Source organism: Silurus aristotelis, assembly GCF_946808225.1.
Source record: "Silurus aristotelis genome assembly, chromosome: 2".
In the NCBI taxonomy this organism is placed as follows: domain Eukaryota; kingdom Metazoa; phylum Chordata; class Actinopteri; order Siluriformes; family Siluridae; genus Silurus; species Silurus aristotelis.
Genome location: NC_139575.1, coordinates 2,019,309 through 2,046,577, shown reverse-complemented (window position 1 = coordinate 2,046,577; position 27,269 = coordinate 2,019,309). Strand labels below are relative to the sequence as shown.

Below are 27,269 nucleotides of genomic sequence, written 5' to 3'. Positions count from 1 at the left end.
TAGAGTTACTTTAACAATCAGAAATCAATCAGTCTGTGAGTCAGTACGTCAGTGAGTCAGTACGTCAGTGATTCGGTTTGGGAGTCAGTACGTCAGTGATTCGGTTTGGGAGTCAGTACGTCAGTGATTCGGTTTGGGAGTCAGTACGTCAGTGATTCGGTTTGGGAGTCAGTACGTCAGTGATTCGGTTTGGGAGTCAGTACGTCAGTGATTAGGTTTGGGAGTCAGTACTTCAGTGATTCGGTTTGGGAGTCAGTTATTCAGTGAGTCTGTACGTTTCCTATCTAACCCTAACCCTAACCCTAACCCAGACAACGGGTCAGTAAATGAGTCAATCAGGCAGTAAATTATTTAGTCAGTTAATGGGTTTTAGTTTGAGAGTTAATCAGTAAGTCAGAGAGTCAGTTAGAGAGTTGCTCAGATGATCAGTGAGTCAGTTTAAGACTCATTTATCAGTTGGTCAGTTTCTCAGTGGGTCAGTCAGTTTGAAAGACAGTCAGTGAGTCTGAGGAGTTTGTTTCTCACCCTGCTGAGACAGGATGCAGTAAAGTCTCTTTCCTGTCTCTCGTTACTACCTGTTTCCTGTCACTAATGCACACATTACACTCATTAGTGTTTATGATGTGCTGTGCGTGTAGTGTGTGTGTGTGTGTGTGTGTGTTAGACGAGTGTTCACGAGTGACCAGCTGATCATCTGAAATAGAGTTATAGAAATAGTTCCCTAAATCCAGAAAGCATTTCACTCATCCTCCGCTCTCACTCCATCAGCTGCTCTCCATTCTCTTTCATCGCTCTATCTCTCTTAGATCACTATTTTAACTCCACACACACACACAAACACACACACACACACACACACACCCACTCACTCACTCACTCACTCACTCACTCACTTACTCACACACTTACTCACACACACACACACACACACACACACACACACACACACACACACACACACACACACACACCTACCCACTCACACACTTACTCACACACACACACACACACACACACACACACACACACACACACACACACACACACACACACACACACACACACACACCTACCCACTCACACACTTACTCACACACACACACACACACACACACACACACACACACACACACACACACACACACACACACACACACACACACACCTACCCACCCACTCATTCACACACACATACTCACACACCACCCACTTACAATCACCCACTCACTCACTCACTCACACACTCACTCACACACACACACACACACACGCACGCACACACGCACGCACACACACACACACACACACACACACACACACACACACACACACACACACACACACACACACATACTCACACCCACTCACTCACACACACCCACTCACACACACACACACACAAACACTCACTCACTCACTCACACACGCACACAAAAACTCACATAGACACACCCTCACACACACCCTCACACCCACTCACCAACTCACTCACTCACATTCTCACACACCCACACACTCAGCCACACACACTCACTCATTCTCTCTATCACTCATCCATTCAATCAATTAGCATCCCTCCTACTCATTTACTCACTCTTATCATTCATTCATTTACTTACACACACAATCACTTACTTACACTCATATCGCTCATTCATTCATTCATTCATTCATTCATTCATTCATTCATTCATTCATTCATTCACAATCACTCACTCACCCACTCACTCATTCACTCTATCACTCAAACGCCCACCCACTCATTTATTTGCTCACTTGCACAAGTTTCATCAGTGTGGTTTATGTTTGTGTTGACGTTTGGGACAGAAGTGAAATTCCTAAATGTGTTGCGCAGGTCATGTGACCGGCAGGCAGGCGTTAATCTGGAAAACACTCCTCTGGAAAAGTTCCTCATGAGAACCAAGATCCAGTTACTTTGGATTCATTTGGATCTGTAATACAGATGACATAAAAAAAATAGTGTGTGAATGAAAAAAGACACACACACACACACACACACACACACACACACACACACACACACACACACCAGTGTTAAACATTAGTGGGACTTTAAATTAATGAACTAAGAAGATGTCTTTAAAAGCACAAGGACACACGGCAGTGTTTGTGCACATCTGTTTGTGTTACTATGGCAACAGTAATAAATAAATCTAAACGCTTGTCATTGACATGAATCACTTTGTTCCAAACACACACACATGCACATTTCCTCTGCAAACACAGTGTATGGATTGAAATAAAGTTTGGATTTAGGATTCTTTTGATTCTTTTTTTTTTTTACCTTTTTCACAGCAGCAACCTGCAATTCCGAATCAATCAGAACATCACACACGCGTTTGTCGTTTCTGTTCTCTATTATGTTATAGCAGCTATAAACATCCAAACACTGTTCCTTCACCAGACCTTCTCTTCAATTCACTGTTACAGCTTTCCCTCTGACACTGGAAACTCCTTCCATAAATGTTCAGAAAACGATATCAATGCTATCGTTACTATAGAAACGTGTCAGGATGAGAGTGTTTCTATAAACCTGCGAAACCCGTGCGCTGCTGATATCCTGCTCTCTTTCATCTGCCACTCACTTCCTGCTTCCTCTCTAAGAGAAGAACATTATCCCCAGGGCTTTAAAAGTCTTTTAGTGTACCCCTTTGTGTGTGTGTGTGTGTGTGTGTGTGTGTGTGTGTGTGTGTGTGTGTGTGTGTGTGTGTGTGTGTGTGTGTGTGTGTGTGTGTATGTGTGTGTGTGTGTGTGTGTGTTTGTGTGTTTACCAGCTATGCGAAAGTTATGTGTATTCAGAGTCGGGTTATGAACAAGTGGATTTTTGTTTAAATGGAAGCGTCTGAGACAGTGTTCACCTTTAATCCTGAAAAGATCAGGGATAGAAAAGTGAGATATTCCAGGATGGTAAGGTGTTCCAGGATGTTAGTGTAGATGTGGAGGTGAAGAAGGTCCCGAGGTGAAGCTGAGAGCATTATAACGGTGTAAGGTCTCACACCTCGCCGTGGATCATCACCTTATACCATGATCACTTCCATCATTGAGGAGTTCAAGCTGTTCTTGATATTTGCAGACCAAAACTGACTGAATGGATTGAAACGACGCTTCATTTTCATTACGCACTTTAAAAACAACCCAACATCTACAATTCTGATGCTCTGAATCACACCCACAGATAAAGTAGTACCAGAACATCTGTGCAGCAACAAGCTGTTGCCATGAACTCCTGGTTCTTTACATTTTCTTCTCCAGTGCATCTCCAAATTAAACTGCGTCAAGCCATTTATTAAAATCACCATAATTACCATAGAAGTTCCACCACACTCAAAACTCCTCCATGGAGCTCAGTGAGGTCATCAGGAAACGTGTACAATCACTGTGGATGGAACCAGAAATGGATCTAAATGCTGCTATAGTTTCAGGGGATTCATTCAGAACTGTTTACTCCGGTATCATGGTGTTTGAGTTCCTCATGTGGTAGCTTCTCAGGTGGTTCTCAATGTTCAGTAACATCTAAATGTCTCTAAAAGATCTTGATTGAAGTCTCAGATCTTTACCGCGTCTCGTTCTTTATGAATGCTTGGAACTTTATTCAATTTTTAACAGCCTCAGAAACCCTGCATGAAGTCATGTTTAATGTATGAAATCTATTTTTCTCCTCCTCTTCTGTCTTGTAGCCATCTAAAAGTCGAAGCAACGCTCCTCCCAGGTATGAAAACGCATGACGGTGTAATTATGCTTGAATATTTGTGTTTTGTTGACAATAAATGAACGCAGTCGTTCTTTTTGACGTAAAGGAGTGACAGTGTGGAGCACGTCATGGAGAACGTCATGGAGAGCCGTTACGATTTCGACCTGATCTACATCACCGAGAGGATCATCTCCGTCTTTTTCCTACCTGACCTGGATGAACAGCGCTATCGCAGGCACCTGAAAGAAGTGGCGGCCATGTTGAAATCTAAACATCAGGAGAAGTTTCTGGTTGGTCATTCATATCATCATCATCATCATCATTAACTGGAAATCTGCATCACGTGAATGTTTGATTGCCGAGTTTAAAATCATCCTTTTTTCTTCCAGGTCATAAATCTGTCTGAGAAACGGCACGACATCTGCAGATTAAACCCCAAGGTATGATTTATGGAGGACATCTGAACGCTCTAGAATATCAGTCCAAATCTCCAGAACACATGGCATTCCTGCAGCGCTGCAGCTCTGTCCTTGGCTCAGATTAGAAGCAATGAAGTATTTGATTGACTTCCTGCATTTGAATGAATTCAGTGTGGTTTTCATATGAGACCCTGAAACATTCTTTAGGCAGGTGAAAACATAGCAATTACCCTCGGCTCTGAAAGCACCTGAGCAAGATGAGAACTTGATTAGATTTTAAAGCAGGGGTCCTTAAACTTTTTTCTGTACGGGCCACATCATTTTTCCTTTCTTTAATTGGAGAGTGGTCGGTGTGAAACAAAATATGACAGACTACTAATGTTAATCTGGAGAATACATTTTATTATTTAAATTATAAATAATAAATATAATATCGCGCTCTCCATGCAGCGCGCAGTCTCACATGTAAAAACTAACAGCACATGGTGATCAGTGATTGGCCTCTAGAGGCCGCTCTCATAATGACAGCATAATGACCAGAAGGCGGAAAAACTATCGGGATGGATTTTTGCCGATAGCTGATAGGTTCAGCGGTCAACTATGGGTGCCTCGACCTCTGTTAATAACTATGGGACATTTCAGTTTGAAAGCCAACCTTCATTATGAAACACAGATATGATATGAGTAAAACATTTTAAATTACATTTTCCGAATATGTCTCTGGCATGGTTAAGAGGGCTGTTCCAAATGTAGGCGTGGGCTATATTCGGCCCGTGGGCCGTAGTTTGTGGACCCTTGGTCTAAATTGACTCAACTTAAGGAAGTAAATCCATTTTTATATCTAAAAGTAACCTGCAAAGCAAAACCAAAGCACTCTGGACCAAATTCTCTCTCTGAGCCAATCTTACCAAAGGAAATACCTGAGGATGATGTGAAAGCATCTCTCAGGGTCTGAAAGCAGATACTATGCAACTATAATCAGTTTGTAGCTAATTGAGGACATCAGGCACTATGTGATTGCTGTATCTTTACTGACTTGAGGGGGAGAAGCTGCCAAAGTTTCATCCAAACCCATTAAACACTGCAAATATGAAAGCACTTTAAGAATAATTAACAAAACACTTACCTTCTCACTACCTTCATATCTCTCTTACTTGACCTGAACACATCCTGTGCTTACCAGGTTGAGGAGTTCGGTTGGCCGGATCTCCATGCCCCACCCCTGGATAAGATATGCACCATGTGTAAGACCATGGAAGGCTGGTTGAACTCTGACCCCTGCAACGTCGTCGTGCTTCACTGCAAGGTCAGGGGTTAAAGGGGTTGTAACTGGTTTAAAGCATTCCACCTGCAGAACTGGGTAACTTTAGAGCTAAACATATATTATTTATTTATATACATATATTTTTTTGGGGGGGTTGGAGCTAATTTCAGGGCCATAAAACTTTATATAGAAGATCTTAATAAGAAGTTATACAACTACAACTGCTTTGGTTATTACTACAGCTTTAATAACAGCTAATAAATATTTCTCAGGGGAACCGAGGCAAGACTGGAGTAATAATAGCAGCATACATGCACTTCAGCAAGATATCAGCCGGGTATGCATTTATACACACTTAGCATTCATACAGTGGTGTAGTGTCACATACTTAACCCGCTTTTGTGACCGGTGGTGATTCTGTCGCAGGGCGGATCACGCTCTCACCACCGTCGCCATGAGGAAGTTCTGTGAGGATAAAACCTCTTCATCTCTACAACCGTCTCAGAACAGGTTCCTCTCCAGGCCATCATCATCATCATCATCATCATTATCATCATAATACTAATGATGCATTTTATTGCTAATATTTTTCCTACATTTTGCTAAATTTGTTTATTTTCCACACAGATATATTTATTATTTTTCTGGGCTCCTGTCTGGTGCAATCAAGATAAACAGCAGATCCTTGCTCCTGCACCAGGTTCATGTTCCAGCTGTAACCAACTACGAGTCTGGAGAAGGTGCTCACACATTATACGGTCTCAGTAATAAAAATTACAGGAGCAGTGTGTAATGTTTAGCGCCCTCTTCTGCTTGAAATTGCAATTACAGAATATATTGCAATAAATATTCTATATATCGTTAAAGTGATTATTATAATTTTTAGCATTTCAATTTAAATCATAACTATTTATTATTTAACCTTTTCTTTGCAGATTAAATCATTATTTTTTGTAAAAAAGAACATTTCCTATATTTCCTATTTGTGTTTGATTTTTGTATTTGTTTAAAATCTTTACATTATTTAATTTGCATTGCCTAGATAAAAATAGAATTGTTCTAATACCATGTCTGCCTCCTACAGGATAATATATAAATAATCTACTGTTTGAGTCATTTCATAACATTTATTACAATAATATATCTGCATTGATTAAGCTTTGTGTAAAATAAGGCTGATGTTCTGAGCACGAATCGAATTTTTTGTCTCTCAGCTTATGCACCATTCCTGAAGATTTATCAGTCTATGAAGCTGGTCTACACCTCAAGGATATAGTGAGTCAAGTCTCATGGCTTATTTTTGCAGATCAGTGATCATTACAGTGACTGTGAAAAGTGTGGAAACGAGTGATGTATGGTGTTTGAGAGACACTTGCCTGTTCATTTTGTTTCTATGCAACATACTCAGTAATGTAACGGTGTAAAGATTTAATTTGCCAAAACAAATCTGTAAATGTCCACATGTTCCACTTTATTTTTACTGAAAAATACTCCTTTATCTGGACAGTTAATTTCTCCAGGCATTCAGATGTGCCTCTTGTAAAACTTTACTAGTTCAATAGGATTTAGGTGCAGTGACTGGTCAGGTCATTCCATTATAGATATAACTCCAGACGACGGTTCAGACGTATTCGTCGCTTCGGCTCATCGTGTTTTTGTCGCTTCCAATTAGCCGCAGTCCAGATGGAACTGCAAGGTGTTGAAGTGTGGAATGGGAGACATGTTGGATCAGGATTCCTTTCACTTTCTGGAATCTTCCCTGCTCCAAAACAACCCCAAACCATGAAACTTCCACCTCTATGTGTGACTGTGGCATTTTCTCTCCTGTTCTCCGTCCTACACAAGATCTTCTGGTATTTACACAAGATCTTCTGGTAGAGACACAAACGTACCATTTGGACTCCACAGTATTTTCTTCCACTCATTCACTGTCCAATTTTATTTTTTATTTATTTATTATTTTGTTGTATAGAAACAAAAGGAAAATGCACTTGTCTCAAAAACCTTGAAAAACTGTATTTCTTCAAAGAACTACACTTTTTTGTGTTTGTTGCAGTGACACAGAAGACTTCAGGAACCGAATGTTGTGTGTCAAAATAGAACCGGCTCTGCTGCTGAAGGGGGACATTATGGTACGGTATAAAGAACTGCTCTGCTCTGCATAACCTCATTATAGTTCAAAAAGTGAAAAAGCTGTAAGTTTTATCTTCTCATCTCACTAGGTGAAGTGCTATCATCGGCGCTCAGGTGTGTGTGAGAGAGAGTGCGTGTTTAGAGTGCAGTTCCATACATGTACAATTCATGGATCACAGCTTTGGTTCGGAAAGAAAGAGCTGGACCATGCATTCACGGGTGTGTATTTATACACAAACACACACGCACACCAAACACACACACACACACACACACACACACACACACACACACACACACACACACATTGAATTTTTTTTAATGTTATTTGTGTTATATATTCTTTTAGATAAACGCTATCCAGCTGATGCTACAGTACAGCTTGTGTTCTCCACTAGTTCAGAGCAGAAGAGAGGTTCTGGTTCTTTTGTTTCATCATGCACTTGACAATCTTCTCAATGGTTATATCTGCTTTAACTGAAGTGTGTGTGTGTGTGTGTGTGTGTGTGTGTGTGTGTGTGTGTGTGTGTGTGTGTGTGTGTGTGTGTGTGTGTGTGTGTGTGTGTGTGTCTGTTCGTTCAGGAGAAGAAATTCAGAAGAAGAACCCTGCGGATTGTCCAGATATCAGCTGCAAAGATCCAGTTGTGCGTTGGGACTCATATGAAAACTTTAATTTTCACCATGAAGACAGTATGGAGGGTACGTTCTCACAAACAAACACAGATTCTTTGAGTTAATGGAAGGGAGTTGTCAGGGTATCTAAGATAATACATAGGAGTTTTCAGAGTATCTGAAGCAATGATGTGTAAGCTCAAAGTATCTGAAGTAATAGATGAGAGTGATCAGAGTATCTGCGGTAATGGAAGGGAGTCTTCAGAGAATCAGAGGTTGGTCAAGAGTATCTGAGGTAATAGAATGGAGTGGCCAGGGTATCAAAGGTAATAAAGAGTAGTGTTCAGAGTATCTGAGGTAATGGAAGAGAATTTTCATAGTATCTAAGGTAATAGAAGGGAGTGGCCAGGGTATCTGAGGTAATGGAAGGGAGTGGTCAATAGTATCTGAGGTAATAGAAGGAAGTGGTCAGAGTATCTGAGGCAATGGAAAGGAGTCTTCAGAGTATCTGAGGTAATGGAAGGGAGTGGTCGGGGGATCTAAGGTAATGGAAGGGAGTGGTCGGGGGATCTGAGGTAATGGAAGGGAGTGTTTGGGGTATCTGAGGTAATGGAAGGGGGTGGTCAGAGTATCTGAGGTAATAGAAGGGAGTGGTCAGGGTATCTGAGGTAATGGAAGGGGGTGGTCATGGTATCTCAGGTAATGGAAGGGAGTGGTCAGAGTATGTGAGGTAATAGAAGGTAGTGGTTAGAGTATTTGAGGTAATGGTAGGGAGTGGTCAGAGTATCTGAGGTAAAATAAGGGAGTGGCCAGTGTATCTGAGGTAATGGAAGGGAGTGGTCAGAGTATCTGAGGTAATAGATTGGAGTGGTCAAAGTATCTGAGGTAATAGAATAGAGTGTCCAGGGTATCAGAGGTAATGAAGAATAGTGTTCAGAGTATCTAAAATAATGGAAGATCATTTTCAGAGAATCTAAGGTAATAGAAGGGAGTGCCCAGGGTATCTGAGGTAATGGAAGGGAGTGGTCAATAGTATCTGAGGTAATAGAAGGAAGTGGTCAGAGTATCTGAGGCAATGGAAAGGAGTCTTCAGAGTATCTGAGGTAATGGAAGGGAGTGGTCGGGGGATCTGAGGTAATGGAAGGGAGTGTTTGGGGTATCTGAGGTAATGGAAGGGGGTGGTCAGAGTATCTGAGGTAATAGAAGGGAGTGGTCAGGGTATCTGAGGGAATGGAAGGGGGTGGTCATGGTATCTCAGGTAATGGAAGGGAGTGGTCAGAGTATGTGAGGTAATAGAAGGTAGTGGTTAGAGTATTTGAGGTAATGGTAGGGAGTGGTCAGAGTATCTGAGGTAAAATAAGGGAGTGGCCAGTGTATCTGAGGTAATGGAAGGGAGTGGTCAGAGCATCTGAGGTAATAGATTGGAGTGGTCAAAGTATCTGAGGTAATAGAATAGAGTGTCCAGTGTATCAGAGGTAATGAAGAATAGTGTTCAGAGTATCTAAAATAATAGAAGATCATTTTCAGAGAATCTAAGGTTATAGAAGGGAGTGCCCAGGGTATCTGAGGTAATGGAAGGGATTGGTCAAGAGTATCTGAGGTAATAGAAAGAAGTCTTCAGAGTATCTGTGGTAATGGAAGGGAGTCTTCAGAAAATCTGAAGTTATGGAAGGGAGTGGCCAGGTTATCTGAGCTAACCTATCCACGTTACACTAATCATACTGCTTAGGTAAATATAATTAAATTTTACATAAATATTCATAAAGTGACCTTACGGTGTCTCTGTTCATTGTGTAGATATCTGTCACACTCGTGGCCCACTTGATGGCAGTTTGTATGCCCAGGTGAAGAAGCGCCGTGTTCCTGACTCTACATCCAACAACCCACCTGTCAATAACCCCTCCACTCCCAATCAGTTCCCCTGCCTTAGCTCTGACTCAGGTCACCATTCCACTCACTCCAAGCTTAAAGGACCACCACTTTTTTCATCTCATTATCTTCACCAAAGGGAGGACAGAGAGAGGGATGGGGAAAGGGATAAATCAAATGTGAGAGAAAAGGATAGAGAGACAGCTATATTAGATGACGGTGATTGCTCTCGTCTCTGGGTAGAGCATTCTTGCTGTGCTCATCCTTATTCCCACCCTAATTCCTACTTGGGCCCTGATTTGTCCAAAACACCCCCTCAAAAACTCTATCCGAAACACTTCACACTGCCTTGTATTCGTGCTTCTACTCTGCCAGTGTGTGAGCCATGTGGGTCTCAGTCCGACTTTCTATGGGATAGAGGCCACTGGCAGCATCACATCTGCCCCCGGTCCTGTTACCCTTACGCCTCTCCAGAACCACACACCCATTCGCATACTCGTTCTTCCCATGCGCACACTCTTCCTGTACAAGCTCGCCTATACTGTCCAGGGGATGCATACCCTCTGTTCCATTACTCTGCTCTATCCAACAACCACACCCACATTCGACCAACTCAGTCCTCCCACCAATCCCTGCCTCCCAGTCCTTACCATGAATTACGCTTCAGCTCGACTTCACCAACTTCCTGTTCCTGCAGGGACTGCTTACACCTGCGGGAGGATCTGTCGCACTCTCTTAAAGTGAGCCAACAAGAAAATCTCCCATGGAACCGAGAGCCAGGCTTTGGATATAGGCGAGATGGGGCTGTGCACTGGTCAAGAGATGGAGATATGGAATCTCAAGATCCAGACTGCTGGCAGCACAGAGCTGTTATGCCACCCATGATGTCATCTTTTGGATATGGACATAGACAATGCCATTTAGTCTCTAAACAGGACCGTCCTGGTGTCTATAGAGCAGACCCCCAACCAGACTCTTCATCAAGTCCATATCCAAGCCCCCACAGCAGTGGATACCACAGCCCACATCTTCCCTGGCACTGTTCCACAGCACATGTAAGAGACAGTCCTGGTTATGCTTCCATGGCTCAGTCTCCAAACTCATCTCCAGTAGCTCACACCCCTTCCCCAAAAAGGACCAGTCTTACCCAACATCCTGTTCAGTGCCCCACATCTGGCAAAGAGCATAGTATCCAGTTTAACCACACAGGTATGATGTATTGCATTATTACACATTATTACACATTTTAGCACCTTCTACATTTTGCCTCATTTTTGTCCAAGTCAATTTATATGCCAGATCGTACATACTAGTCAGGTCAATTTGATTTTCCTCACAAACGTGTTAAGTGGCAGACCGCAAGTTTGTTTAGTCTCTGTTACATTTTTAAGAATATAGTGTATCTTATGGGTTTTCTTTGTGATTTTAATGTACAGCTCAAAGAGTTTCTCTTAAGAGGAGAAATGTTAAAGTAAATTAGAGTAAATAATTAAAGTATGCTGAAATAAGAAGAGCATTTAAGAACATACCTTTAGGAAATATTAAATAATAAATGCAAAACAAACACTCACACACACTTATATAAACATTTATATTACCCGAATTGGGTCTAACAAATGTAAACAATTTAATACATTTTTTCTATTTATTACATTTTATTTAATCAAACTAATGGATCTAATAATATCTAATAATAACAATAATAATAATAATAATAATAATAATAATAATAATAATAATAATAATAATAATAATAATAATACTCCATTAATAAAAGATGTCAAACGATTTTGTTTTGCATTTTTTCTCCCTAATTGTGAAAACAAAGGTGCAAATAGAATTGTAAAATCATTTTTTATACCGTTACACCCATACAAGTCACACAACTGTCTTAATTTCTCCTGAACTTTAAATGTTAAAGCTTTAAAACCCTAAAATTTGATTAAGTTTATATTGCTGGTTTTAGTCTTGGAATTAAGTTTAAAATTATTTTAGAGCCAAAGTCATACACAAACCCCAAACCTGATTTATAAAACATGTATTGTTAAACCAGATCATGTGTTGTAAATATTAAATCCATCATATTTTGTAGAAGTATCAGATGAACATTCAAAGCTGAAAAACCACAATGATGATTCTACAAAAGAAGACTGTGAGAATGATCTTTCTGTCCAAATCAGGTACATACATTTTATTTTATATTCTCTCATTTGTAACATCATTTGTGCAATGAACTGTGTAAAATTGTGTTCTAATAATTGTGTGAGTGGTTAAAATTGATCAAATCTCCTCTGGAATTACCAGTGTAGGCCCTCTAGTAGAGCCAGAAGAGTCAAGGAAAAGTGATGTTTCTTTCAACAGCAGTTCCTCAAACAAACCCACTGAAGAGCTGCAAAAGTCTGAAGAGGCAACAAAGGCAGAAGTCACACAGTCCACATCCACCACAACCCTTGTGAGTGAGTCTAGCCAAACCTCTGAACCACCTGCCACAACTCTGGCAGAAGAGTCTGTCATTCCTGTCATTGAGGAGGAAAATACCTTACTGCCTACTGGGATGGAAAAGAACTCTACCTGCCCATCAGAAAGAAGCTCCTCCTGTGAACTTCTTTTATTGGACCCAGGTTCAGAGGGACACAGCCTGACCACTCTGACAGACAGAGCTTCATCCAATGAGGATGGAAGTAATAGTGATTTGAGAGCTTCTTCGCCATTGCCTGATGGCTACATCACACCCTTGTTTCCTTTGCCATCACTTAACTACCCTCTGTTGACTGTGCCTCATCTCCCATACACCGGCTACACTGCAATTACCATTCCTTCTTACCTTCCTCAACCTCTTCTCCCAGAAAAACAGCGTGGTCGTCCTCTCCAGGACTCTCCCACAAGCTCATCCTCGATCAGATCATCCACAGCATCGTCCATCTCTTCCTTGAAGGCTCAAAACGCCTCCTTTCCGACAGCAGAGACCCAACAAAAAGTAACTCCGGAGCAAGAAAATCGTGTCAGTGCCAAGTTTGTGCAGGATACTTCCAAGTTTTGGTATAAGCCTGGAATCTCCAGGGATCAAGGTAAAGCACAACAGATTTTCCCATACTATGCCTTTTGAAGAGGTTTGCAATTAAAATAGATTTGTTTTTACCTCTAGCGGTTGCCGTTTTAAAGGATAAAGAGCCTGGCTATTTCCTAATAAGGGACAGCAGCTCATTCCAGGGTGCATATGGATTAGCGCTTAAAGTTGCCACGCCCCCTGCTCATGTCAGCAACCATGGCCACACCTCTGACACACAGGAGCAGCTGGTCAGACACTTTTTGATCGAGAGTGGACCAAAAGGAGTGAAAATCAAAGGCTGTCAGAATGAAATGTACTTTGGTGAGAAAGCGTGTTGTTCTGGAGGAAGTTGCAGCTATATAATTTACACCTTGGGGTTCTGGGGAATAAATCTACAACAGTGTGCATAATACACTATATGGACAAAAGGATTCCCATTTCCCAGCCATATGTCGTACTTTTACAAAAGAACCACATATCGCAAAGCTGAAGGCTAATGTATATGGTGTCTTTGGATGCCGTAGCATGGAATTTTCTCTTCAATTGAATTAGGAGAGCCAAACCTGTTCCAGTTGGACAATGCCCCTGCACAAAGCCAACTCCATGAATATTTCCTACTGTAGAGCTTCAACCCTACTGAACCCCTTTGGGATGAATGTGAACACTGACTGCACCCCAGGCCTCCTCACTTACATCAGTACCTGATTTACTGACACCCTTGTGTCTAAATAAGCATAAATATCCACAAGCACACTCCAAATTCTAACGGAGCATCTTCCCAGAAGGGTCGAGGGAATGATAAGAGCAAATCGGGACTAAATGTGGAATGCGATGTTAAAACAGCACATACCGATACTGTTGCATGGTCCAGTTTTCATGTCAAAATACCGAGTGATAGGCTGGTGTGAGTAAAGAAAGTTTCCTCATTTGTTTTTATCCCTTTATTGTTGTTTCAATTGGACAATAAGATTACTATGTGCCACTTTTTGAACATCCAATTCCACATTGTCTATATTTGCTCTTATAATAAGCTTCGTTCTTCTGGGAAGATGTTCCAATAGATTTTTTGGAGATTTGGTGGAGATTCATTCCGCTACAAGAGTGTTAGTAAAGTCAGGTGCTGATGTAGATGAGGCAAGGAGGCTTCTGGGGTGCAGTCAGTGTTCACAGCAGTTATTCATGTTCAACAGGGATGGAGCTCTATAGCAGGAGATCTTTCCTATCTTCCAACCCATGGAGAGCAGATCTTCATGGAGGTGGCTTTGTGCACAGGGGCATTGTGATGCTGGAACAGGTTTGGGTCTCCTTGTTCAAGTGAACGGAAGATTTCTACCAAATGCATCTAAACTTACTTTTGTGTTAACGGTTTGGCAAAGAACCACATATGGGTGGAAAAGTCATCTAGTCCATCTAGTGTATCTCCTCCTTACTCATTTATTTAGCCCTTATTTCAGGTTCTCCACATTTGTGTGATTATTGTGAAGTTTTATGAGTATGTTTTGAGCTCTACACGTTATTTTAGGTGTTATTTAAATCTGTGGGATGTAAAACCAAATGAACCGGAGTAGTCACTCAAATCAAGTCAAGTCAAGAAGCTTTTATTGCCATTTCAACCATATATATGCAGTTCTGATGCAGAACACAGTGGAATGCGACAACGTTGCTTCAGAACCCTGGTGTTACATCACACAACATAGAGCTACATACAGCACAGAGCTAAAGACTAATATTAAGCTAAAGTTGTTCCAGACAGAAAAAGTGCATCATGTGCAACCTAGTGCAAACAATGTAAAACAAAAGAGTATTTGAGTATTTGAGTGCGTGTATGAGTGATGATGAATCAGATTCTAATCGTTTTATATTGGCAGGTTCTTTGTCTGCTCTGGTTTACCAGCACTCCATCACACCTGTCTCCCTGCCCTGCAAACTACAAATCCCTGACAAAGGTGCTTCACCTTCACACTCATCTCACAGACCCAGAACTCCCTATAGTTATAAATCAAATGACTAGTATGGATAAATATGTGCTCAGGGTGTGTTGGTGTGTTTCAGATCTTGTAGGAGAGCTGCAGGATTTGCAGAGTGGCTCCAACACCAGCACGGCTGCAGAACTGCTCAAACAGGGAGCTGGTGAGCATCTGCCCATCCAACCACGCCACTAATACATTGCCTTTTGAACTTTCCTTACCATCTCAGCCTTTGTGTCTCTCCCAGCATGCAATGTTCTCTATATAAACTCAGTGGACACAGAGTCTCTGACTGGCCCACAAGCCATCTCCAGAGCGGTGAAGTGCACGCTGACTCAAGAACCATGTCCTTCAGCCACCGTAGTGCACTTCAAGGTGTCTGCTCACGGTATCACTCTAACGGACAGCCAGCGCAGGTACACAAGCCCTGTCTTAAAGCACACAATTGCTTTAAAGCATCCAATCTTATTTCCTGGTTTAATCAGATGCTACGTCCAATCACAGGTTCCTTTTCTTTACTGTTTCTTCTTTCCTTCAAGTCTAACAAAATGATGTTCTTGTTTTTCTCTCACTTTCCCCATTCAGACTGTTCTTCAGGAGACATTATCCCATCCACAGTGTGATATTCAGCTGCATGGATCCAGAGGATCAGAGGTAAATGAGAATTAACATTATTATAACATTTTAAAAGGATACAGGCAATTTTGGATTTGGTGGATTTTGTGGAGATTTCTAGAGATTCATTCAGCTGCAAGGGTGTTAGTAAAGCCATGGAGCAAGCTTTGTGCACAGGGACATTATCATGCTGGAACAGATTTGGGTCTTACATTTCAAATGAAGGGAAAAATGTCATGCTCTTGTATCCAAAGACGTCCTACACAATTGTGTGCCTCCAACTTTGTGCTTACAGTTTGGGGAAGAAGCACATATGGATGAGCCAGGTGTCCCAATACTTTTGTCCAGAGAATAGATAGATAAATAGATAGATAGATAGATAGATAGATAGATAGATAGATAGATAGATAGATAGATAGATAGATAGATAGATAGATAGATAGATAGATAGATAGACGAGTGTGTGTGTGTGTGTGTGTGTGTGTGTGTGTGTGTGTGTGTGTGTCTGTATGTGTGTACGTGCATGTGTGTGTGTGTATGTGTGTACGGGTGTGTGTGCGTGTGTGTGTGTGTGTGCGTGTGTGTGCGTGTGTGTGTGTGTGTGTTTGTGTGTGTGTGTGTGTGTGTGTGTGCATGTGTACGTGTGTGCATGTGTACATGTGTGTGTGTGTGTATGTGTGTGTGTGTGTGTGTGTGTGTGTGTGTGTGTGTGTTGTGTGTGTGTGTGTGTGTGTGTGTGTGCATGTGTACGTGTGTGCATGTGTACGTGTGTGTGTGTGTGAGTGTGTGTGTATGTGTACGTGTGTACGTGTGTACGTGTGTGTGTGTGTGTGTGTGTGTGTGTGTGTGTGTGTGTGTGTGTGTGTGTGTGTGTGTGTGTGTGTGTGTCTGCTGCCTCTTCCTGTGTTCTATTTGCTTTAATTTTTTTATTCTTTCTCAGTCATATTTTCCTGCTTGCTCACCAGCTACATGCGGCTTTGTGGATATCTCTCTGTGTGTGTGTGTGTGTGTGTGTGTGTGTGTGTGTGTGTGTGTGTGTGTGTGTGTGTGTGTGTGTGTGTGTGTGTGTGTGTGTGTGTGTGTTTGCTTGCCAGGTTGACTGCTGCTGAAAAATCCTCTAACAGGTGAGTGCTACATGTCTGCCTAGCTTTGTGTGATTGTGTGTGTGTGTGTGTGTGTGTGTGTGTGTGTGTGTGTGTGTGTGTGTGTGTGTGTGTGTGTGTGTGTGTGTGTATATCTTTGTGTGTGTGTGTGGGTGTGTATAAAACACAGGTTTTAATAATCAAATATGTCATACCATTTGTACATTTATAGTTACATTTAATGTTGTTGATCTTCTGTTAAACAGATTAGTTCCTGTTGTCACTTAGCAGCTATAGACACACATCCCTGTATCCCCTTGTCTGTCTGTCATTCTTTGTCTCTCTTCTCCCTTTTTATTTTCTCTCTCTCTCTCTCTCATCTCCCTTTTTAAGATTGAAATGTTGCTTAATCAGCATTAGAAATATGAACAGTCATATTGCCAAGGCATTGAACATACAGACATTTAACACCAGAAATAAGCGTCAGTCAGAAATAGCAATAAACTATAATAATAATAATAAACTACAATATAAATAGAACAATATAATAAGAACTATAGAGATCACAACAACCCCCCCCCCCCCTTTTTACTCTTTTTTTTCCCCTTTCTCCCTTTCTTCGTCTCTCACTCTTTCTCTCCCTCTCTCTCACTCTTTGCAGGATGTTTGGGTTCGTAGCGAGGCGCAGTGGGAGCAGTGTGGGAAACATGTGTCACCTGTTTGCAGAACTGGATCCGGAGCAGCCGGCCACAGCCATCGTCAACTTCATCAACAAAGTCATGCTGGGACCACATCATCTACGCAAGTGAGGGAAGACGAGACGAGACAAGACGAGACAAGACGAGAGGAGAAGAGATGAGAAGAGAGTGGAAAGGTTGAGAAAAGAGGAGAGGAGAAAAGTAGAAAGAAGAGAAGAGGTGAGGAAAAGAGAGAAGAGAAGAGAAGAGAAGAGAAGAGAAGAGAAGAGAAGAGAAGAGAAGAGAAGAGAACAGAAGAGAAGAGAAGAGAACAGAAGAGAATAGTCAGATTTTTGTTGCAGTTATTATTTTATATATTTATTCTTGAATATTGTATAATATTTTATTATACTACACTAAAAAGCCTACATTATCCAGATCTTTATAAACTGCACTGTGCAATGATCACCGAAATAAACGTCTGTCTAAAATTCATATACAATTTTAATATAATAATAATTCATAAGAATAGTTTTTTTATTATTTAATTGTGAGACTTTTCGTTTTCATCAAGTTTCATGTTCCATTTTAATTGAGTTCATTTTTTTGTTTTATTGTTATTATTCTTTTTGCTCTGGCTTGTGTTTGGGTATATGTTTTTTTTTTTTATTCCTACTTTATAGATTATGATATCTGTGTAAAATAAAGAGAATACGACATGTTTTCCTCACGTTTCCCAGCATGCATCGCTGTGGTCTTGTTTTTATCCCAGTCTAAATATTATCCTGTTAATCGCCGTGACGTGTGTTTTTACTCATTAATACATTTAGTAAAATCTTTATCTTAAACTAAAATGACTTCATTATTCAAATTGATTTAAAGTGATTCAAAACTTACAAAATATAGTTAAAGAGAAAATGACTTATAATTACTTATTTTAGCAATTTGTATTTGAATAATTGTATTATTACTGTTTATTATGAAACCAGATAGATGGACTTATTATATTTCAGCAGAAATGGCTCACACACATTTCACTCAGTAGAAGTACAGATACTTAAGTTAAAGTTTGTTCTCTGACATGAACTTCAGTAAAAAAAAGTAGTCATTATTACTTCCTGTTTTAGTGTCACGCTGGTAACTAAACCACATTATATTAATATTACGGATGTCAAAAGTCATGAGTTTATTTGTGATTAATCTCACATTTGTATCTGTTCTAAATGTATCTTTAAGTAATTAATTAATTCTCTAATCAACCTTAATATGGACAAATATTGATGTTTTATGCAAACACTTATTATTAATGTTTATTATTAGTAAAACCAAACTCAACATAGAACATAAGGATAAAATATTCTTGTAAATGTTTTAAAATAATTCTGGTGTTTTAAATGACGCAAATCATCAGGACACCAAACGGAACCGTTGCTATGTTGCCACACGGACGGTTAATGAGGTGATACCGGAGAAACTGTTCCTCTTCTAACTTTTATACGGATTACAGAATAAAATAATATTTGTTTTTGATGTAAATTGTTTTGTTTTTTAAGTAGATATTTTTGAGCTTTCTAATCATAATTAAACAGAAATGCGCGCTGCATTAATCGCTTGTTATTAAAATAAAAGTGCTGAATTTGCATTTTGACAGCCATAATTAATACATTCATACAAAACGAATTGTAATGTTGTTCTCTAATGAATGTATCCAGACTGAAGATCCACCATATAGAACACAAGCAGAGAAAAGATGATGATGATCAGGAATGTGTCTGTTCCCAGTCATGTTCTCATCACTGACTCCCTCTGTCTCATCCACGTTAACCCCAAACTTCTTACTGCCTTCTGCTCTGCTCATTGTGAGCTTCAGAAACTAGTCTTCGTCTGTGGTGTGAGAGAGACAGGAGATGATCCACCAGTGGACTGAAAAAGCAGCACAATGACAGGAAACAGGTTGATGGTCTGAAAAATATTGACGTCAACAATTAGATTAAAATTAAAGTTAGGAGTCTGGTGTGAAAATGGAAGAAGTAAAAAGTACAGACATTTGTGTAAAAATTTAATGAGTGAAAGTAAAAAAAGTTGTCCGAAAAAAAAAATAGTGAAGAAAAATATTGATTCCAGAAAAATCTACTTAAATACAGTAACAAAGTATTTGTTTTTTATTACTTCCCTCTTCTGTATTCCAGAGTAAGTGAAATTAGACACTTCGTGTAGTTTATTACCATTTTTTGCGCTGTCACAAAGTAAAAAAAACACAAAATATGCAATAATAATAATTTTTTGTTTAAATTTGGATAAATTGTTTTATGAAATAAAAAAAATAAAAAAAACAGGACGAGGTCCCACCGAGATTTGAACTCGGATCGCTGGATTCAAAGTCCAGAGTGCTAACCATTACACCATGGGACCAAGCACGTGCGTAGAAGGAGAAACCGTTTCCTATAAATCCAATCTTGTTCAACTATAATTGTAAAATCTTTTTTCAAAATGATTTTTAATAAACAGAGACTTTTTTAAATCCTTAAATTATAATATATAGATTATAATGATGACTAGCTAATGGTGGCTAATCCTGTCCACGATTTAGTAAAACTTCGAGGATGCGTTAATAAAAGTAATATATTATATCTGTCATTTATTTATTTATAATGAGCGCATCTGCAGTGAATTCGGGTTATAATCAGCTTTTTCTAGCTGTTCGGGTAACAATCTCGAAGGACAGACAACATGTAGTTGCTCGGAATAACCGACAGAGGGTGCTGCTGCTATTTAAAAAGAGGCGACAGTAGAAAACTGCGCTGCTCGGAACCGCGATAATAAACTATAATCATTTACTTTATATTTGTTTTAACCAATAATCACAGATATCCTACAGCGCAAGGTGACTTCATTTAACATTCTTAATCAGATTTAGGCAAAAAAAGACCCATCATAACTACCATGCTAATAAAAAGAGTCATTTGGGAGTTGAAAGAACCGACTCTTTAATATGACTCACTGAAATTTCTATCCATAATTATAAAATAAATTAATCTTTACATCAAAATGTTTTGGTTACATAAATTTTGGACGTGATTAAACTGATTAACAACATTAAAAAATCAGATTAAAAAACATGAAAGCATCTATTATATGGGACTTAAATGATGTGTTGCTGAAGCATGGATGGAAGGAGTCTCCAGTGTCAGGGGAAAGCTGTGTTTATGAGGGGTTCTGGTTTACAGAGGGTTTTATGGGGTTTTATTTGGGATATTTCTATTGTCTGATTAGTTTTAAGAGACAGAATAAAGACAGAATAAAGTCTGGCCGTCTGTTTGAGTTAGATGATGAATCCTGGGAGATCATTGGTGTTTTTATTATTTTGATTTAATTTTGATTTGTAAATAAATTAATTTAATTCATTTACTATTTTGTAGCCCATTTTGATTTGCTAATGTAGTATTTGATGATGATCACTGCAAATCCTTTATTTTTTTCTCTTTTATATTTTTTATCGCAATACCATGAAATATCGTGATCCAGTTTCAGGTTCGTATCGTCCCACACCTTCGTCACTACACTGCAGCTGTTTTAAAGGTTTTGGAGCTTTTTGAAGTTTGGAAGAGATTAAGGTTTTATTTATTTATTCATTTATTTATTTATATTTCTCTGTGTTGGTATTCGTGACTCATGAAGGATGTTTTTTGTTCTATTTCTGTTCTTCCAACGAACAATTCAGACTCCCGGCGACATTCTTTTCTCTTTTCCTGGACTTTTTTGTTTTGTTTTTTGTCGTGGCTGTAAATATGCACCAACAATCAGCTCTCAAAATAAACCAGTAAATAAATACATACAGAATTTAAGAAAGAAAGAAAGTCCTCTCATTTATCTTCTTGACCTGCTCTACAGTATGGTGTGTTGGAGAACTTAATAAAAGCCCTGCACCAGTTCTTTCACATTCCACTCTGCTCTCTTCCATGCTGCATGCTGATTGGCTAGGCCTCCTTGACCTTTAACCCACAGTGATGCAATGCCATTGTAAAGCTGTTTTTCTCCTGCACATTCCAGCGCAGTGTTTGTGTTGTCGCCGGAGTTCATGGCCCATTGCATCACGTACGCACGCCGAGCACGTGCACACGAGATGGACAGACGGAGGACAAGAAAAAAACAGATCAACGACCTTCTGAGCAGGAGGAATGAGAGGTTTTTACCAATGAAACATCAGAACACTTTTTAGGGATTTCCTGCTTTTGTAACTTTAATACTTCACATTATTCATTATATAGAAGAAAGAACGTGTTGGTACACATGATTTTTCATCCAAACCACTTTTATTGTGAACTTATTTTACATCATGTTTTACATCACGCTCTTTTATATTTAGCGCCCTCTGCTGCCTCACAGCTGAACTGCATTCGCAAAAAAAAAAGCTTATTTATGGTCCAGAAACAAACACAAGCAGAAGCCTGAGATGAAGCAACAAGCAAATTAAAAAAACAAACAACAGCAAAATATAAAATCATCACACTTCTCTGGAATGACAAAAATATTAAAAAGAATTGTAAATAAAATGTATTTAATATAATATATAAATGTCATTAATCGGATAAAATATTGAACAAAAATAAATCTTTTAATAATGTAATAAATACTTTCTTTAATATTGTTGCGTAATAATAATAATTATAATAGTTGTGCTTTGCCAATTTAATTTATACATTTCTTTAACACTAACACGTTTAACAATTAATGAATAAAAATTAATTTCGTTCATTCTATTTGAAATAAATGTAATCACACACACATTATGTTATCTTCATGGTCATGGCTTTTATTAAATGCTCCCTGAACTCCAGGTATCCAAACACAGATCCGGGGGCGGAGCTAATTATATCCTCAACTTGTGTTTATTCTTAAACTGATGATATTGAACATGGAAATGAGTAAACAGTTACGTACGTGGGATTATATTTCATCCTGAGTATCTGAGCAGGTCTCATTCGTCTACATGGAAACGCTAACAATCGTTCACGTTAGAATGATAAGTATTGGGACCCGACTTTTCCAAACGTATGACCTTTTTTCCCCCAAACTGTTGGAGGCACACAATTGTGTAGGACGTCTTTGGATTCAGGACCATGACATTTTCCCTGCACTTGAACTAAAAGACCCGAACCTTTTCCAGCATTACAATGCCTCTAATTGTTGTCATGGCAACGTTGAGCAATTTGATGCTCAATAACGAAAGGAAAATCTAAGACTGCCATCTCGTCTTCATCCTGCCGTATACACGTCCACAGAGACAGAACATCGCAGCCCTGCAGAATTACACGTGACCTGACGTTTGAGCGTGTTGAATTATTTGTAATGAGTTGTATTACACACTGTAACTCGGTTGTCATGTTGAAATTATTCGGTTTGAACAGAAAGACTGATTAGAGTGTAGTGATCATAAACACACTCGTGTAAGAGGGCTTCGAGACAATAGGGTGCACACACACACACACAGGCTGTTGAGTGGTGGACAGATGGAAACAGGATAACGGAAGGCCAACGCCTCCTACACCCCCCCCCCCCCCCACCCCAAATGCACAATACCACTTCGTAGCTCACTGCTCGCCTCAGCGTGGCCTCTTCCTCTCATTCCAACACATCAGCTTTCTGTTTTTTTCCTCTCTTCCCTTCACCTCGTGCTCTGACATTCACGCCAAACTGAACAGCTCTGCCCTTGGCGTAACCCCATACACACACACACACACACACACACACACACACACACACACACACACACACACACACACACATGCATACATGCATACATACATAAATTCAGGCTTAGATGCATGCAACCATTTTCTACTGGGGCTCATGCAAGGGTATATACACACACACACACACACACACACACACACACACACACCAACAGAATGGACGCATCCCTCCAGGACTGCATTATTGCACAATTCATGGACACACCCTTGTGAAAGAGAAGCCCACAAGTGCACTGACCCACATCGGCACGCGTTCAAAACATCTCCCGAGGTTGCCAGATCCACCAGTTCAATGTTGTAAATCCTTCCTTATAAAATAATCATGTACAAAGGAAGGAGACACCGTTACTACACTGAAGGTGATTTTTTTTTTTCTGGAGCGTTGTATCCCTCTCACGCTACTGAAAATTCACACACAATTATATGTTTTATATACAGCATGAAGGCATGTCGTTTTCTATCTGGTCTTGTTTACATTATAACAGCTGTCCAGTGTTTATATACAGTTATAACAGCTGTCCAGTGTTTATATACAGTTATAACAGCTGTCCAGTGTTTATATACAGTTATAACAGCTGTCCAGTGTTTATATACAGTTATAACAGCTGTCCAGTGTTTATATACAGTTGTAACAGCTGTCCAGTGCTTATATACAGTTATAACAGCTGTCCAGTGCTTATATACAGTTATAACAGCTGTCCAGTGCTTATATACAGTTATAACAGCTGTCCAGTGTTTATATACAGTTGTACAGCTGTCCAGTGCTTATATACAGTTATAACAGCTGTCCAGTGTTTATATACAGTTGTACAGCTGTCCAGTGCTTATATACAGTTATAACAGCTGTCCAGTGCTTATATACAGTTATAACAGCTGTCCAGTGTTTATATACAGTTGTACAGCTGTCCAGTGCTTATATACAGTTATAACAGCTGTCCAGTGCTTATATACAGTTATAACAGCTGTCCAGTGCTTATATACAGTTATAACAGCTGTCCAGTGGTTATATAGAGTTATAACAGCTGTCCAGTGCTTATATACAGTTATAACAGCTGTCCAGTGCTTATATAAAGTTATAACAGCTGTCCAGTGCTTATATACAGTTATAACAGCTGTATAGTGCTTCCCTCCCTCATTAGCCTTTCTTTTATCTCTCCCCTTTATTTAGTTTAATTAACAAAATTAATTTCTGTTGTTCTTCGAAAAAAAAATCAAAAGTTCTGACGCTGGAGACTCATTCCACAGACAGTAAAGAAAGTTCTTATTTGAAGAATACGTCGTCATAGCGACGGTGTATTTGAATGAGTTTATAATTAGATGTGCATGTTCCCCTGTGAGTGAACTGTTGCTATGAAAACTGTAACACACAGTTAGTGATAGAAACGATGTTTCTCAGTGTGTAGGGTTTTTGTTGTGGTCCAGATCTGGCAACCCTGCATTTAATCTGCAACACTGGTGAAGTGAATGTATATATATATATATATATATATATATATATATATATATATATATATATATATATATATATATATATATATATATATCAGAATCTGATGAGTCTGGGGTGGGATCTTCTGGGGTGTGTCTCTGCACAGTAATTGCACAGTAACTATTTGTTTAATAAATAAATAAACAAATAAATAAAAGTCATTCTTGGTAAATTCCTGAGGCAAGAGGAATAGAAGAGTCAGGGAAGTACACTGAGGTATTATTGCCACCTTGGAGTATTTCAGGGGTAGGTGTATAGTGTGGGTAGTTTGGGGTGGAGTAGTCGTGCTGGTAGGGGGGCAGGGGAAGTGATCAGTGGGGGGTGGGGGGGTGGGCCTTCAGGGACTTGTGGCAGGTGGTGGTGGTGGTGGTGGTGGGGGGGGGGGTTGATGTGGAGTGTATAGGCTTGGGGCCGGGGCCAGTAGTACTGGGGTGTAGATCTAGAAAAAGGGGGGGTCTAGGGGAAGGGTAGGTCTATGGGAAGGGGAGTTCTAGTGAGAGGGAAGGTCTAGGGGAAGGGTAGATCTAGGGGAAGGGGAGGTTTATGGGAAGGGGAGGTCTAGGGAAAGGGTAGGTCTAGGGGAAGGGTAGGTCTAGGGGAAGTGGAGGTCTAAGGGAAGGGGAGATCTAGGGGAAGCAGAGGTCTAGGGAAAGGGTAGGTCTAAGGGAAGGGGAGATCTAGGGGAAGGGGAGATCTAGGGAATGGGTAGGTCTAGGGGAAGTGGAGGTCTAAGGGCAGGGGAGATCTAGGGGAAGCGGAGGTCTAGGGAAAGGGTAGGTCTAAGGGAAGGGGAGATCTAGGGGAAGGGTAGATCTAGGGAAAGGGGAGGTCTAGGAAAAGGGGAGGTCTAGGGGAAGGATAGGTCTATGGGAAGGGTAGATCTAGGGGAAGGGTAGATCTAGGGGAAAGGGAGGTCTAGGGGAAGGGGAGGTCTAGGGGAAGGGTAGATCTAGGGGAAGGGTAGATCTAGGAGAAGGGTAGCTCTAGGGGAAGGGTAGGTCTAGGGGAAGGGGAGGTCTAGGGAAAGGGTAGGTCTAGGGGAAGGGTAGGTCTAGGGGAAGGGGAGGTCTAGGGAAAGGGTAGATCTAGGGGAAGGGTAGATCTATGGAAAGGGGAGGTCTATGGGAAGGGTAGATCTAGGGGAAGGGTAGGTCTAAGGGAAGGGTAGATCTAGGGGAAGGGTAGATCTAGGGGAAGGGGAGGTCTAGGGGAAGGAGAGGTCTAGGGAAAGGGTAGGTCTAGAGGAAGAGGAGGTCTAGGGGAAGGGTAGCTCTAGGGGAAGGGTAGGTCTAGGGGAAGGGGAGGTCTAGGGAAAGGGTAGGTCTAGGGGAAGGGGAGGTCTAGGGAAAGGGTAGGTCTAGGGGAAGGGTAGTTCTAGGTGAAGGGGAGGTCTAGGGGAAGGGGGGGTCTTGGGGAAGGGGAGGTATGTGGGTATATGGGGTGGTTGGTTCATGTCCCTTGCACATACTATCACTATTGAAGTGTTGATTCTGTGAGAGGCCATGCTGTTTTTGATGTCACTTGCAGAATGCAGGGTTGATGATGATGATGATGATGATGATGATAATGATGATGCTGTATTGTTCAGTATCTAGGAGGAAATAAATTATACACCACACCACAGTGACCAGTGTGTGTGTGTGAATAAACAGGACAGACTCTCTTAAGATGGAAATCCGTGGATCTGGCAACTCTATACATCCCGTGACTCTCTCGGTCATAAAACCTGCTTATTATTATGATGATGATATTTAGGCTGAATGTTGGAGCGGAAGCACGGTTTTTGTATGACATGATGTGATGCGAATCACGGCGATTAATTCGGTTTCATTTTGTGCTGTTTCTGTATTGCGGCGCTTCCTTGCGCGCACCGAGCGAGTTGTTTACCTCCTTGGCTGCGTGACGTCACGACACACCCCTCGTGCGCGTACGTGAGAGAGTGTGTGTGTGTGTGTGTGTGTGTGTGTGTGTGTGTGTGTGTGTTTTGGGAGGGAGTCGTTCCGGAACGTCGGAACGTTTGCGCGCGGGGGCGCGCTTGTGTGTGTGTGTGTGTGTGTGTGTGTGTGTGCAGGATCCAAGCACGAGCTTTTTTTATTTTTTCCTCGCTGGAGTTCGACCTGTGCGTGAGCGTGTGTGTGTGTGTATTTATTTATTTTTTTTACGTGGGTTCAAAGTTTTGCGTGTTTCTGTGTACACGCTCCGGTCAGCAGGCGCGCGCTCTGCGGTGTATTTCACAAATATACACACACGTGTATATTCTTCATCACTCGCGCGCGAGGACCGAGAAGAACAGAATCACATTTCTGCTGCGTCTCATCAGCGTTTCTCCTCCTCCTCCTCCTCCACGCCTCGGTGTGTGTGTGCGCGCGCCTATAGCTGGCGCCAACTTCTCGCCATAGGAATGAGATAAACACGCGCACGTACAGTACGTTCAAGAAGGAGGAGAAGAAGAAGAAGAAGAAGAAGAAGAAGAAGAAGAAGAGGAGGGGAAAAAATCTCAGAAAAGTTCCAGGGGGACGTGATAGCACGAGACAGAGAAGAGAAAGAGAGAAGTAAATAGTGAGAGAAGGTTAAATAGAGAAGATTGTAGGAGCGGAAGTGGAGATTTAAAAAGAAAAAGCAAAACGA

At 40.7% G+C, this 27,269-nt stretch overlaps 2 protein-coding genes across 7 annotated transcripts in view; both read left to right on the top strand.

Moving 5' to 3' along the window:
- The window catches only part of tns2b (tensin 2b), a 29,158-nt gene extending 11,028 nt beyond the window's left edge, over positions 1 to 18,130 (top strand). For 2 of the 5 annotated variants that reach the window (XM_083562503.1, XM_083562505.1), the window contains 21 exons: positions 3,699 to 3,730; positions 3,819 to 4,002; positions 4,102 to 4,152; positions 5,315 to 5,437; positions 5,668 to 5,732; positions 5,822 to 5,905; positions 6,023 to 6,135; positions 6,610 to 6,670; positions 7,452 to 7,527; positions 7,618 to 7,747; positions 7,878 to 7,943; positions 8,111 to 8,227; positions 9,938 to 11,218; positions 12,102 to 12,189; positions 12,314 to 13,077; positions 13,155 to 13,379; positions 14,927 to 15,004; positions 15,111 to 15,188; positions 15,273 to 15,441; positions 15,611 to 15,679; positions 17,384 to 18,130. In XM_083562503.1, the coding sequence (XP_083418629.1) occupies positions 3,699 to 3,730; positions 3,819 to 4,002; positions 4,102 to 4,152; positions 5,315 to 5,437; positions 5,668 to 5,732; positions 5,822 to 5,905; positions 6,023 to 6,135; positions 6,610 to 6,670; positions 7,452 to 7,527; positions 7,618 to 7,747; positions 7,878 to 7,943; positions 8,111 to 8,227; positions 9,938 to 11,218; positions 12,102 to 12,189; positions 12,314 to 13,077; positions 13,155 to 13,379; positions 14,927 to 15,004; positions 15,111 to 15,188; positions 15,273 to 15,441; positions 15,611 to 15,679; positions 17,384 to 17,531 (4,002 nt within the window). In that variant the 3' untranslated portion in view covers positions 17,532 to 18,130. Of the gene's footprint in view, positions 1 to 2,678; positions 2,838 to 2,872; positions 3,731 to 3,818; positions 4,003 to 4,101; positions 4,153 to 5,314; positions 5,438 to 5,667; positions 5,733 to 5,821; positions 5,906 to 6,022; positions 6,136 to 6,609; positions 6,671 to 7,451; positions 7,528 to 7,617; positions 7,748 to 7,877; positions 7,944 to 8,110; positions 8,228 to 9,937; positions 11,219 to 12,101; positions 12,190 to 12,313; positions 13,078 to 13,154; positions 13,380 to 14,926; positions 15,005 to 15,110; positions 15,189 to 15,272; positions 15,442 to 15,610; positions 15,680 to 16,734; positions 16,765 to 17,383 lie in introns of those variants that run through there. The other 3 variants (XM_083562504.1, XM_083562502.1, XM_083562506.1) reach the window with 3 other exon arrangements.
- An 8,455-nt stretch (positions 18,131 to 26,585) lies between these two features.
- The window catches only part of vdrb (vitamin D receptor b), a 27,151-nt gene continuing 26,467 nt past the window's right edge, over positions 26,586 to 27,269 (top strand). For both annotated transcript variants that reach the window (XM_083563567.1, XM_083563565.1), the window contains exon 1: positions 26,586 to 27,269. This exon is cut by the window's right edge and continues 60 nt beyond it. The gene's annotated coding sequence lies outside the window, so the exon portion shown is untranslated.